This window comes from Hemiscyllium ocellatum, chromosome 9 (assembly GCF_020745735.1).
Source record: "Hemiscyllium ocellatum isolate sHemOce1 chromosome 9, sHemOce1.pat.X.cur, whole genome shotgun sequence".
Classification (NCBI taxonomy): Eukaryota; Metazoa; Chordata; class Chondrichthyes; order Orectolobiformes; family Hemiscylliidae; genus Hemiscyllium; species Hemiscyllium ocellatum.
This window is the reverse complement of record NC_083409.1, coordinates 104,410,216-104,423,986: the sequence shown is the minus strand read 5'-3', so window position 1 is coordinate 104,423,986 and position 13,771 is coordinate 104,410,216. Positions and strand designations below refer to the sequence as shown.

Genomic DNA, 13,771 nt, shown 5'->3' with positions numbered 1-13,771 from the left:
TCACTTTGTCCCACCATCTACAAGGCACAAGTCAGGAGTGTGATGGAATACCCCCCCACACAAGAAACTTGACACCATCCAGGACAAAGCAGTCCACTTGATTGGCTCCACATCCACAAGTATCCACTGCGTCCACTACTGACGTTGAGTAGCAGCAATGTGTACCATCTACTGCAGAAATTCACAACACCTTCAAAACCCACAACCACTTCCATCTAGAAGGACAAGGGCAGCAGGTACACGGGAACACCACCACTTGCAGGTTCCCCTCCAAGTCACTCACCATCCTGACATGGAAATATATCGCTGTTCCTTCACTGTTGCTGGATCAAAATCCTGGAAATCCCTCCTTAAGAGCATCATGGGTCAACTTACACCACATGGACTGCAATGGTTCAAGAGGGAAACTCACCACCACCTTCTCAAAGGGCAACTGGGGAGCGGGCACTAAATGCTGACCCAGCCATCATGTCATTAGGTAGTCGAAGGGGTACAGTCCAGGTAGGTGAGGCATTAAGGTACCAAGTGGTGAAAGAGGGTGGTGGATGGTAGTTGAATGGGTGAAGGGTGAAATGGGTGGAGTGGAGGGTTGGATAGCCCAAGTGTATGAGCAGATAGGTTCCTAGGTGAGGGTGTGGGTAGGGTTCTTAGTGAATAAACTAGGAGTTGGATGGGTGAGAAGGTAGAATTCTTGACTGGTTGCGACATTAAGTTGTTGGGTATCACAGTCAGTGAGTTACGGATAGGGGTTGGAATGACTAAGGGAATAGGGTGGGTCAGGGTTACTCCGTTTGGATCACGGGGCATGGGTTAGCAGGGTAGGTTGTAATTGGGGATGTTTGAACGGAGGTAGTTAGGTCATGGGTATGCCGGAGTGGTGGGGAGAGGCATCTGGGTCGATTGGTAAGACTCTGGATGAGACCAGCTTTGCTTCCCAGTTTACACATCAGTCATGCTGCATTGCCGATAGTTTAATTCGGGTTTTTGGAGATCCGTTTGAAAAATATTATCAAATACAACTTCCAGCCTGTAACCTGATGCTCTCAGGGACATAACTCAAAGTGCAGAAAACTTCTCCCCATGACCTAGAGCAATACTGAGATGTGGTTATGATCCTGGAATCTTTCAGGACACAAACTGGCCATGGCATTTTTGACAAAGTAACCGCACTCCAAAAAGTTTGGCCTTAAAGCATCTTATGGCATCCTAGAAGGGCATGAAGGTGCTACACAAATGCAAGTTTCTCTTTCTTTCTATTGGTGCTCAGTTACAGGTTCCGCTGGGCTGGGGGGGGAGGGGAGAGGACTGGGAAAGAGGCGAGGGGAAGCTGACAAGACAGCAGCTGGACTTCTCATCACAGCACGCCAGCAGTAAACCTGAGTCAGAGTCCGGGCCCTTGCACAGCAGGACACATGGGTTCACAACCTTCAACAGGCCCAGCCGAACTCAAACAGCAGGTGACAGGGAGGAATGCCAAACAGGCAGCCAACAGCTAAATTTGGCTCTGTCACCATCCCATCCCCACCCCCTGAACCATCCTCCTCTCCCCACCCCCAACCATTCCCCTGGATACTCAGCCACAACTGGTGTAACTGCTGCCCCCTAGTGAGCTGTAGCTGCCTTTGCTCTTTATAAACTGAAAAGTATATGGTAAGGACAGTAAGACATGCATTCACATAGCACCTTCTGCGACCTCAAGGTGAATACTTTTGACTCTTGCGTACTGTTGAAAATCTGAGACTCTCTCCTGCAACAAACAATGGAGTCTGGGAGCCAATAAAAAACCTCAAAACTGAGAACGAGACTTTTATATTATTCATTTGCAGCATGCGGATATTGCTGCTTGTCCAGCCCATTTATTGCCCATCCCTATTTGCTAGGAAGGCAATTAAGAGTCAACCACATTGGAGTCACATGTAGGCCACACCAGTTAAGCATGGTAGTTTCCTTCCCTGAAGTGCTTTCATGTGCCAAATGGGTTTTCCCACACCAATGATTCACAGTCATCATTAGACTCTCAATTCTAGGTTTTTATTGAATTCAAATCCGACTATCTGCTACGGTGGGAGTCCCCAGAACTTTACTTAGGTCTCAGGATTAATAGACCAACGTGAACACCACTAGGCCATCATCTCCCCTATTGAGGGACACGGGGCAGGCACAGGTAAATGGGACTTACCTGGGACAAACAGCCACAATCCAAGTGAGTGGCTGAAGTAGCTGCATGGTCTGCCTCTGCTCCCCGGACAGCCAGTTTGCACACAGCAAGATCCCACACAAAGCTACGAATAAATGACCATGTCTTCTGACTTAATGAAAAGTTGGCAACAAATCATACTTTGTTGTCATCCTTACCTCGCTGCACGGGCACTTTCTGATCTCTAATGGAAGACTAACATTTTCTGTTAACCCTGATTCACAGCCCCTGCAGACTTTGCCTTCATCTCTTTTTGCTGGTGTTAGTTAAGGAATAAACCAGAATTCTAGGCGAAACAGGCACTCGGTTTAGTATCTCACCAGAAAGACGGCACCATGGAGGCTTTGGAGAGGGTGCAGGAGAGATTTACCAGGATGCCACATGGATTGGAGAGCTAGAAGAATTCAGGTTACTTTCTCTGGAGTGGTGGAAGCTGAGGGGACACTTGATGTAAGTCTATAAAATTATGAGATGCATTGATCGGGTTGACAGTCGCAATCTTTTTTCCAGAGTTGAAATGTCTAATACTAGGGGGCAAGCATTTCAGGTGAGGGGGGGAAAGGTTCAAAGGAGATGTGAGGGGTAAAGTTTTTTTTTACCCAGAGAGTGGTAGGAGTCTGGAACGTGCTGCCGAGGTGGTGGTGGAGTAACATACGATGGGGGGGGGGCTTTAAGGGACTTTTAGATAAGCAGACAAATAAGCAAGGAATGGAAGGATATGGACCATAGGCAGGCAGGAGGGATTAATTTAATTCGACATCATGGTCAGCACAACATCATGGGCCAAAGGACCCATTCCTGTCTTGCATAGTTCAATGTTCTATGTTATATACTGACAGTGCAGCACATCTTCAGTACAGCACTGAAGGCTGACAATAAGTGGGGTAAGAGAGGGACTGTACTCCAGTCCGAACCATTGCCTTTGAAAGAGGTGGAAGGACAAGGCAAAACGCTGGTCTCTCACCAGCCCTGGATAACGAGAAGGAATGAGCAGGTGTACTTAATTTCCAATAAACCAGGAGATGGTAAGTGATGTTGCTGTTGGATATGCCACAACTGAGGAAATGTGGTAAGGTGAGTGATGGAGGTAAGACAGCCAGGAGGAAGGAGAAGAGGAAAGGTGAAAGAAAGGTGGAAAAAACAGTGGGGAGAGGTGAAACATCTCCAGCAAGGCTGGTATCCTGTCACCAACTCGCCTTTTATTGTACTTGACACTGGCCCAGCTCCCCCAGAGCCAGCTCTCAGAGTGAACAGAACCTCTGATACTTCTGTTTATATCTGTCAGCCAGGGCTCCCTGATTGAACTAGGTTAACAGCTCCAATCAGGGAACTCATTCTATGAGGTCCACCTGGTTAACCTCATTACAATCACTACAAGATATCCAAACATAGTTGGATTGGAAAAGGAATGGTACCTGACCAGAGGAGATGGAGAAAGGTAATCAATTGGCATTGCTGAAGATCCTAAGGGGGAGAAGCCCAGTGAGAAAGATTAGACTTTACCTCTTAGACCTTTAACCTCTTAGGTTAAAGTTTTGAACATGTTTTTCACAACGTGCTGTCTACAGTATCAAAAACAACATAGATTCATGTAGCAGCTTGGATGCAGTGAAACACACTAAAGCACCTCACAGGAGTATGATCAGTTTGCTACCGAACCATGTAAGGACAACTGATCAAAAGCTTGGTCAAAACGTTGGAGTGACTTGAAGCGCAAGGGAGCGTGTGGCAGGCAGGGAGGCCGAGAGTATTAGAGAAGGAATTCCAAAACTTGAGGGCAAAGACAGTGGAGTTTCACATTCTTCCCGTGTCTGTGTGGGTTTCCTCCAAGTGCTCCGGTTTCCTCCCACAGCACAAACTGACCACTTACAGTGGAGCGATGGAACATTATGGAGAATTGAAGGATTGTTAGGGATGAACAAGAGGCCAGAGTTGGGGGACAGCAGAACTCCTGGACAGTTAAAGGATTAAAGGAGACTAAAGAGATCCTGAGGGCAGTGGAGATATGGAAATATTTGAAAACAAGGAATGAACATTTTAAGGTCAGCATGTGCTGCTTTGGGTTAATTTAGTGGATTGGAGATGTGAGACTCATCAGAAATGTATTAGGATAGGGCTTTAGTACTCTCTGAGTTGCACAAATAAGCAACGGATCACGCAAATAAATGACACAAGCACAGACTCACCGATATCGTTCACAAGGGAAATCGGGTCAGGTGTACCCAGAGTGGCTTCAAACTCCTCCTGCAGACGATAAGCCCGCTGGAGTAAAGACTCCAGTTTGTGTATGAACTCTGCACTAATTATGTCCTATTGGAGGCAAAAAGAGATGGGGAACATCAGTTAGTACAGAACTCCTGAATGTTAGCCAGGTAATTTACCATCGCTCAATCGAGGATTCAATGCCCACTCCAGAATCTTGAACTCATAGTCCAAGCTGACAGTGTTCCAGAAACCCTGAACTGTTGGAGGGTGGAAGGACACAGGAGATCCCACAGCACTACTCTAAAGAACAGCAATGGAGTTCTCCCCAGTGTCCTGTACAATATTTGTAATTCAAATCAGGAGATAAAACCATGGAAGCATTTTCCAACATCACTGCAAATAGACCAGCTGTAATTTTAAACTTAGGACTCATTGTTATGAACTCCCTTCAACAAGGAAATAATTTCCCTTGATCTACTCCATCAATCCTTTATCATCTTAAACATCCAATTAGCTAATCCACAATTTATGCAATCCAACGTCTTTAGTCCATCTTGCCCCAGTTATTCACATCTCTTCCAAGTGCAGTTGAACTCTTCTTGAGATGTGGTGCATGATTGCTTTAGATTCAGTTTAATTAGATGTAACCATCTGAAGCAAAATTCGTAGAGATAAAGGCTGATAGTTTATTTATTCTTTCACGGGACACGTGTGTCTCTGGCAGGGCTAGCATTGGTTATCCATCCCTAGTTGCCCTGGAAACGACTGACTCTCTCACCAGTTCAGAGTCAAATGCATTACTGTGGATGGGCCTGGAGTCACATATAGGCCAGTCCACGTAGGGATGTAACATTTTCTCCCCTGAAGGACAGTAGTGGAGCAGACAGGTTTTTACAGCTATTGGTAGTGGTCACAGTTACCAATAGATAAGCTTTTAATTCAGATTTTTATAAAATACACATTTCACCATCTGCCCTGCTGGGATTTCAACCCATGTCTCTCAAAATTAGCAGGAGGTTCCAGCATTCTAGATTACAAGGCAAACACTATTACCATTATCTCGTGCATTACAACGTTCATAACATTTGAGAAGTATTTAATAGGCTCTAAAGCAATGGAGATGAAAGAAGATCACAAGAAGTGAATCAAAAAATTCCTACAGTGTGGAAACATGCCAATTGGCCCAACAAGTCCACAGCGACCCTCCGAAGAGTATCCCACCCAGACCCATTTCCCTATCCTATTACTTTACATTTCCCCTGTCTCATACACCTAACCTATATATCCATTAACACCATGGCCAGTTCACCTCACCTACACATCTTTGGTCTCTGGGAGGAAACCAGAGCACCCAGAGGAGACCCACGTAGACATAGAGAGAATGTGCAAACTCCACACAGACAGTTGCCCGAGGCTAGAATTGAACCTGGATCCCTGGGACTGTGAGGCAGCAGTGCTAACCACTGAGCCACCAAGCTGCTCCAAAGCCACTGTGCCAAGTGCTCTACAAATGCGAAGACTTTTCTTTATCCTTAATGAAAGTGCCCCTTGCTCCTCTTCCATAAGTCATGACCATTGAGAGGTGAATGTAATGCATACTTGAGATATAATCTTCGTTCAGAGTTAACATTATTTATTCTGATATGTAAATATAAGCCCTCATCAACCAAATTGACAACTGATTCAAAGAAGAACCGGTAATTGTATCTGAGTGCTCTCTCCTACCAAATGCTAATGGGTTCTATGCATTCTGTATATAGCTCATTCTTCCTGTTCCAGACAAGCACTGGCTTTCATTTATCCCCATTAAAATCCATTAACTCTCCACACAGCTTCAAGTCAGAAGTAAATATGCTAACACTGAAGTCCAATGCTCAATTATTTATGGAAAGTGCAAACATGTGATATTGTGTTAAAATTTATTAGTTCATGAGATGTGAATGTCACTTGCTAAGTCAGCATTTATTGCTCATCCCTAATTGCCCCAGGTAAGGTGGTGATGAGCTGTCTTCTTAAATACTACAGTCCATGCGGTGCTGGTACACCCCAGAAGAGAGTTCGAGGATTTTGACCCAGCAGGTCAGATAAATTTAACTTGGAGGGGAACTTGAAGGTTGTGGCATTTGCATGCATCTGCTGTACTTGTCCTTCTGGTTAAAGTAACGGGTTTGGAAGGTGCTACTGAAAAAAATTTGTTGAGTGACTACTGTGCATTTCATAGATGTAGTGGTGAGCATGAATGTTTACAGTGATGGATATGGCGTCAATCAAGTGGCCTGCTTTGTTCTGGATGGTGTCAAGCTTCTTGAGTGTTGTTGGAGCTGAACCCATCCAGGCAAGTGGGGAGCATCCCATTACACTCCTGATTTGTGCCTTGAAGATGGTAGACAGACTCTGGGGAGCCAGAGGTAAGGTATTCACTGCTGTAATCCTAGCCTTTGACCTGGTTTTGTTTAGCCACAGTATTTATATGACTTGTTCAGTTCAGTTTCTGGTCTAAGGTGATCCAAAAGATGTTTGAAAACACACTCCTGTAGAACTGCATAAGTTCATGATTGAGAAAAGAGTCTATTTAAGACCATAAAACCACAAGAAATAGGAACAGGAGGAGGTCATTCACCCTCTCAAGCATGCTCCACCATTCAACAGGATCCAACATTCCTCACATCCACTTTCCTGCCTTTTCCCCATAACCCTTGATTCCCTTCCTGATCAAGAATCTATCTCGGCCTTAAATATACACAAGGACTCTGCCCCCTCGGATCCCTGTGGGAAGGAGTTCCAAAGACTGCAAACCTTCTAAGAGAAGAAATTCCTCCTCATCTCAGTCTTAAATTGGCGCCCCTCTTTTCTGAGACTGTTCCCTCTGGCCCTCGACACTCCCATGAGGGAAACACCCTCCCAACATTCCCCTTAAGAATTCTATGCTTACAATTTGTCATTAGCTTCCACTTTCAACAATGCATGCTTTAGCTCAGTTGATAACACGCTTGTCTTTGTTTGAAGGTTACGGATCACACGGTTCACGTGTGACTCAGAGGCTTGAGTATTTAATCCAGGCTCACACTGTCTAAAGCCAATCTAACTCCAGTGTCCACCATCTCTCAGTTAATAGCACTCCCACCACTGAGTTCAGATGTCAGATTTTAGATCCCAGGGTAGGGGAGTCCAAAATTAGAGGTAATAGGTTCAAAGTGAGAAGGGAAAAAGATATAAAAGGGACCTGAGGGGCAATCTTTCCATGCAGAGGGTAGTGTGTGTTTGGAATGAGCTGCCAGAGGAAGTGGTGGAGGCTGGTACAATTACATCTAAAAGGCATCTGGATGGGTATATGAATAGGAAGGATTTGGAGGGATATGGGCCAAATGCTGGCAAATGGGACTAGATTAATTCAGGATATCTGGTCAGCCTGTATGTGTTGGACTGAAGGGTCATGCTATATGACACTATGACTCGATGACTCTACTTAAATACTCCATTCTAGAAACCCAAGCACCAAATCAAGGTTGCCTCTCCACTGCAGTACAGGGAGAGTGCTACACTGTCAAAAGTTGCCATCTTTCAGAAAAGATGTTAAATCCAATGGATTGTAAAGATCCCAAGAGCAAGACAACTCTCCCCAGGTTCCCACACAATAGTGACCCCATAATGAAAATCATAAAAATATAGATTATCTTGTCATTATCACATTCCTGCTTCACAGAATCGTAGACTTGTTATGACACAGAAGGAAGCCAATCAGTCCATCATGTCTGCACTGTCTCTATTGTCTAGTCCAGCTTTATTACCTAAGTGCCAATCTCCTGCCTTTATCCCCATATCCTTGCACACCATTACTATCCTCAATGTACTTTCCTCAGTCAGTACTCAATGGAGATTCGAAGGATGAGGGGGAATCTAATTGAAACGTACAGAATACTGGATGGTCTGGACATCCAGTGGATGTTGGGAAGATGTTTCCATTGAGAAGGCACAACCTTAGAGTAACGGGAAGGCCTTTTAGAAAGGTGATAAGGAGAAAATTCTTCAGCTAGAGTGTGGTGAATCTATGGAACTCACTGCCACAGTGGAGGCTAAGTCATTGAGTGTTTTTAAGACAGCGATAGATAGACTCTTGATTATCAAGGGGATCAAGGATTACAAGGAGAAGGTGGGAGAATGGGGTTGAGAAACGTATCAGCCATGATTGAATGGCAGAGCAGACATGGTGGGCTGAATGGCCTAATTTCCTCTCCTATGTCTTATAGTCTTAAAGACATTCAATGCTCCTCTTGAATGCTTCAATTGAATCTGCCTCCACCACCACATTTCCAGGCAATGCATTCCACACCCTAACTACTCACTCTGTGAAAAAGATTCGTCTCACATCACCTTTGCTTCATTTGCACATCTCTAAATCTGCGCCCTCTGCTGCGCCGTTCTTTTAGAAGCGGAACAGCCTCACCCAATCCACTCTGTCCAGCCTGTCCATGGTTTTGGAAAGTTGTATCGAATCCCTTTCAATCTTCATCAGTCAGAAATTCTTCAATCTGTCCTCGTTGCTGAAGGTTCTCATAGCTGGAACTATTCTAGTGAATCACTTCTGTTTGTGGGAGCTTGCTGTGCCCAATTACTTTGCTGCATTTCAAGAGTAACTGAAAAATACTGCTTTGTTTATTCACTCAGGGGATGTGGGCATCTCTGGCCAGGCCAGCATTTATTGCCCATCCCTAATTGCCCAGAGGCAGTTAAGAGTCAATCATATTGCTATGGGTCTGAAGTCACATGTAGGACAGACTAGGTGAGGATGACAGTTTTCCTTCCAAAAGGACATGAATGAAACCAGATGGGTTTTTCCTAATCATCGATAATGGATTCATGGTCATTATTAGACTCTTAATTCCAGATTTTTTTATTGAATTCAAATCTTACCATTTGTCCAGGCAGGATTTGAATCTCCATACCCTGAAACTCTGGAGTGCACAATGCTGCAGCTCATGTTTGGTGTTGTCCCCTCTTTGCTGGGCCTTACCTCCACAGTTTCTTCGGCTATTGCGTCTCCAGCCCCCAGTTTGACAGCGGTGCAGTTCGCCTCATCCTCCACCTGTCTGCTACGGAAAGACAAAGCCTGCTCCCAACGCTGAAGAGCTTCCTCAAACAGCTCCATCCCTGCAAATGGGGTGTGACAGTCAGAGGGAACAGCAAGACCTTGGTTAGCAGCACAAATCGTGGAGAGACTTCACATTTTTAAAACAGCCACAGCGATCGAAGAGAGAAGACATCCATTGAAATTACAAATGACTGCCCTCTCAGTTGGGTGTAAAAGACGCCAAAGCAGGACATGAAGATAATCTCCTTGGTCTCCTAGACTATTTCTATTCCTCAAACTAACAGTAGATGACTGCAGTTGCTGGCAAGCTGCTGCTGTTGGAAGGTCAGCAGGTTCTGGCAGCATCAAAGTCATGTTTCGAGTTCCAATATGACTCTCTTTCAGAACTGAACGTTGCTGGACTGTGTTCTGAAGACTCACACTGGCCTCGAAACGGATCGTCTCTCTGCGGATGGTGCCAGACCAGCCGAGTTCCTCCAGCTTTCCCTCTGTCTGTTTCAGTTTTCCTGCATTCGCAACAGTCCGCTTGTTTATTGGTGGGATTTTGCTGTGCACAAACCGACTCTGTCCTAGGTGAGGGCAGTGAGGGCACCTCATTGGCTGTGAGGACATTCCGCATGTTGTGTGGAGTGCCTCTCATTGCCAGTCTTAGCCAGGTGATACCTGGGATGAGAAGCTCAGTACATTAGGCCACTTTTGTAATACTGCGTTCAATTCTGGTCTCCCTCCTATAGGAAAGACGTTGCGAAACTTGAAAGGGTTCACAAAATATTCACAAGGATTTTGCCAGGGTCAGAACGTTTGAGCTATAGGGAGAGGGTGAACAGGCTGGGGCTGTTTTCCCTGGAGCGTCAGAGGCTGTGGGGTAATCTTATAGAGGTCTACAAAATTATGAGGGGCATGGATAGGATAAATAGGCAAGGTCTTTTCCCTGGGGCGAGGGAATCCAAAACAAGAGGACATAGGTTTAATGTAAGAAGGGAAAGATTTCAAAAGGATCAACCGGGCAACGTTTTCACGCAGAGGGTGGTGAGTGTATGGGATGAGCTGCCAGAGGAAGTGGTGGAGACTGGTCCAATTACAGCATTTAAAAGGATGGGTACAGGAATAGGAAGGGTTTACAGGGATATGGGACAAATGCTGGCAAATGGGACTAGATTAATTTTGGATATCTGGTCAGCATGGACGAGTTGAACTGAAGGGTCTGTTTCCGTGCTGTACATCTCTGTGACTCTATTGGCCCTGTAGAAGAACAAAAGAGAGTGACAGCATTGAAAATGTTTGACTGGGTTTGATACGGTCTATCCTGGGAAACCGTGCCTCCCAGATGGGAAAGCTGGGACACAATCTCAGGACAAGGGCGCAGTCATTTCAGGGGATTGAGATGAGGAGGCACATCTCCAAGGAAATGGGTGACGAACCTTTCGGAATTCTCAGGCCCAGAGGGCTGGAGGTGATCCTTCACCGAACACAGTTGAGACCAGGGCTGACAGATTATTGTCCTCTTGGGGAAATAACAGGATAAGGTAGGAAAGTGAGGCAGAGATAGACTAACAGCCACAATCACATCGAGTGTGGGAGTTGGCTGACTAGCTGACTCAATAAATGGCGTGCTCCTAACTCCTGTGCCTTTTATTTTCTTCGTTTACCTCACTTAGCCTTCCCTTTCAGAGCAGTTACAATTCTCCACTTTGTTCTCTCATCACATACCCATCAGGTACAGGTTCTCAGGGGTAGTCACTGGCACACTGACCAGGTTAACTTCACTTTCTTCGGCAACCTTATCCCACAGGTTAGTGGCAGCGCACACACAGCTGTGGGAGGAGTTGGCACTCCGAGCCTGGGTACAGAAACAAGCACACAATGGGTTAAACCACTTTCCAGCTCTGTATGCACCAAAAACAAGAAACGACCTCTCCGAGTTAGCAAGAAAACGCCCCCAAAAGCCATTCTACTCACTGCTGTTTGATGCACCTTCAACTTGGGACTCTTGCAAATTCTTAGAATCTCCACAGTGCAGAAGCAGACCATTTGGCCCATCGGGTCACACCGACTCTCCAAAGAACATCCCACCCAGACCCAATTCTCCCCACCTAAGCTTACGCCCTGTAATTCTGCATTTCTCATGGCTAATCCAACTAGCCTGGACATTTCAGTCAACATGGACCAGCTTGGGCCAAAGGGCCTGTCTCCATGCCTTAGGACTCTATCTTTGGGTTGCGGGAGGAAACCAGAGCACACCCACCCAGACACGGGAAGAATATGCAAACTCCAGATGCTAGAGGTTGCAATCGAACCTGGGTCCATGGCGCTGTGAGGCAGCAGTGGTGACCACTGAGTCACCGTGCCACCCTAAATCGGCACTTAGAGTCATAGAGATGTACAGCATGGAAACAGATCCTTCGGTCCAACCCATCCATGCCGACCAAATATCCCAACCCAATCTATCCCAGCACCCAGCCCATATCCCTCCAAACACTTCCTATTCATATACCCATCCAGATGCCTCTTAAATGTTGCAATTGTACCAGCCTCCACCACATCCTCTGGCAGCTCATTCCATACACATGCCACACACTGCGTGAAAAAGTTGCCCCTTCGGTCTATTTTATATCTTTCCCCTCTCACCCTAAACCTATGCCCTCTAGTTCTGGACTCCTCTCACCCCAGGGAAAAGACTTTGTCTCTTTACCCTCTCCATGTCCCTCATAATTTTGTAAACCTCTATAAGGTCACCCCTCAGCCTCCAATGCTCCAGGAAAAACAGCCCCATCCTGTCCAGCCTCTTCCTGTAGCTCAGATCCTCCAACCCTAGCAACATCCTTATAAATCTTTTCTGAATCCTTTCAGGTTTCACGACATCTTTCCAAAAGGAAGGAGACCAGAATTGCATGAAATATTCCAACAGTGGCCTGACCAATGTCCTGTACAGCTGCAACATGACCTCCCAACTCCTGTACTCAATACTCTGACCAATTAAAAGGAAAGCATACCAAACACCTTCTTCACTATCCTATCTACCTGTGACTCCACTTTCAAGGAGCTATGAACTTGCACTCCAAGGTTTCTTTGTTAAGCAACACTCCCTAGGATCTTAGCATTAAGTGTATAAGTCCTGATAAGATTTGCTTTCCCAAAATGCAGCACCTCGCATTTATCTAGATTAAACTCCATCTGCCACTTCTCAGCCCATTGGACCCTTCTCAGCCCATTGGCCCATCTGGTCCAAATCCTGTTGAATTCTGAGGTAACCCTCTTCACTGTCCACTACACCTCTAATTTTGGTGTCATCTGCAAACTTACTAACTGTACCTCTTATGCTCGCATCCAAATCATTTATGTAAATAACGAAAAGTGGAGGGCCCAGCACCAATCCTTGTGGCATTCCACTGGTCACAGGCCTCCAGTCTGAAGAACAACCCTCCACCACCACCCTCTGTCTTCTACCTTTGAGCCAGTTCTGTATCTAAATAGCGAGTTCTCCCTGTATTCCATGAGATCTAACCTTGCTAATTAGTCTCCCATGGGGAACCTTTTCGAACGCCTTATTGAAGTCCATACAGATCACATCTACTGCTCTGCCCTCATCAATCTTCTTTGTTACTTCTTCAAAAAACTCAGTCAAGTTTTTGAGACATGATTTCCCACGCACAAAGCCATGTTGACTATCCCGAATCAGTCCTTGCCTTTCCAAATACATGTACGTCCTGTCCCTCAGGATTCCTTCCAACAACTTGCCCACCACTGAGGTCAGGCTCATCGGTCTATAGTTCTCTGGCTTGTCTTTACCACCCTTCTTAAACAGTGGCACCATGTTTGCCAACCTCCAGTCTTCCGGCACCTCAGCTGTGACTATCAATAATACAAAGACCTCAGCAAGAGGCCCAGCAATCACTTCTCTAGCTTCCCACAGAGTTCTCGGGTACACCTGATCAGGTCCTGGGGATTTATCCACTTTTAACTGTTTCAAGACATCCAGCACTTCCTCCTCTGTAATCTGGACAGTTTGCAAGATGTCACCATTTATAGTCTATATCTTCCATATCCTTTTCCACAGTAAATACTGATGCAAAATATTCATTTAGTATCTCCCCCATTTTCTGTGGCTCCACACAAAGGCCGCCTTGCTGATCTTTGAGGGGCCCTACTCTCTCCCTAGTTACCCTTTTGTCCTTAATATATTTGTAAAAACCCTTTGGATTCTCCTTAATTCTATTTGCCAAAGCTACCTCATGTCCCCTTTTTGCCCTCCTGATTTCCCTCTTAAGTATACTCCTACT

General features: G+C 45.6%; 1 protein-coding gene across 1 annotated transcript in view; it reads right to left on the bottom strand.

Annotated features, from left to right (window-relative positions):
- The window catches only part of miga1 (mitoguardin 1), a 112,114-nt gene that overhangs the window by 68,109 nt on the left and 30,234 nt on the right, over window positions 1-13,771 (bottom strand). Inside the window, exons 5-7 of the mRNA XM_060829613.1 lie at window positions 11,202-11,331; window positions 9,414-9,550; window positions 4,384-4,507 (exon numbers count right to left, since the gene is read on the bottom strand). Coding sequence (XP_060685596.1) covers window positions 4,384-4,507; window positions 9,414-9,550; window positions 11,202-11,331 — 391 coding nt within the window. The remainder of the gene's footprint in view (window positions 1-4,383; window positions 4,508-9,413; window positions 9,551-11,201; window positions 11,332-13,771) is intronic.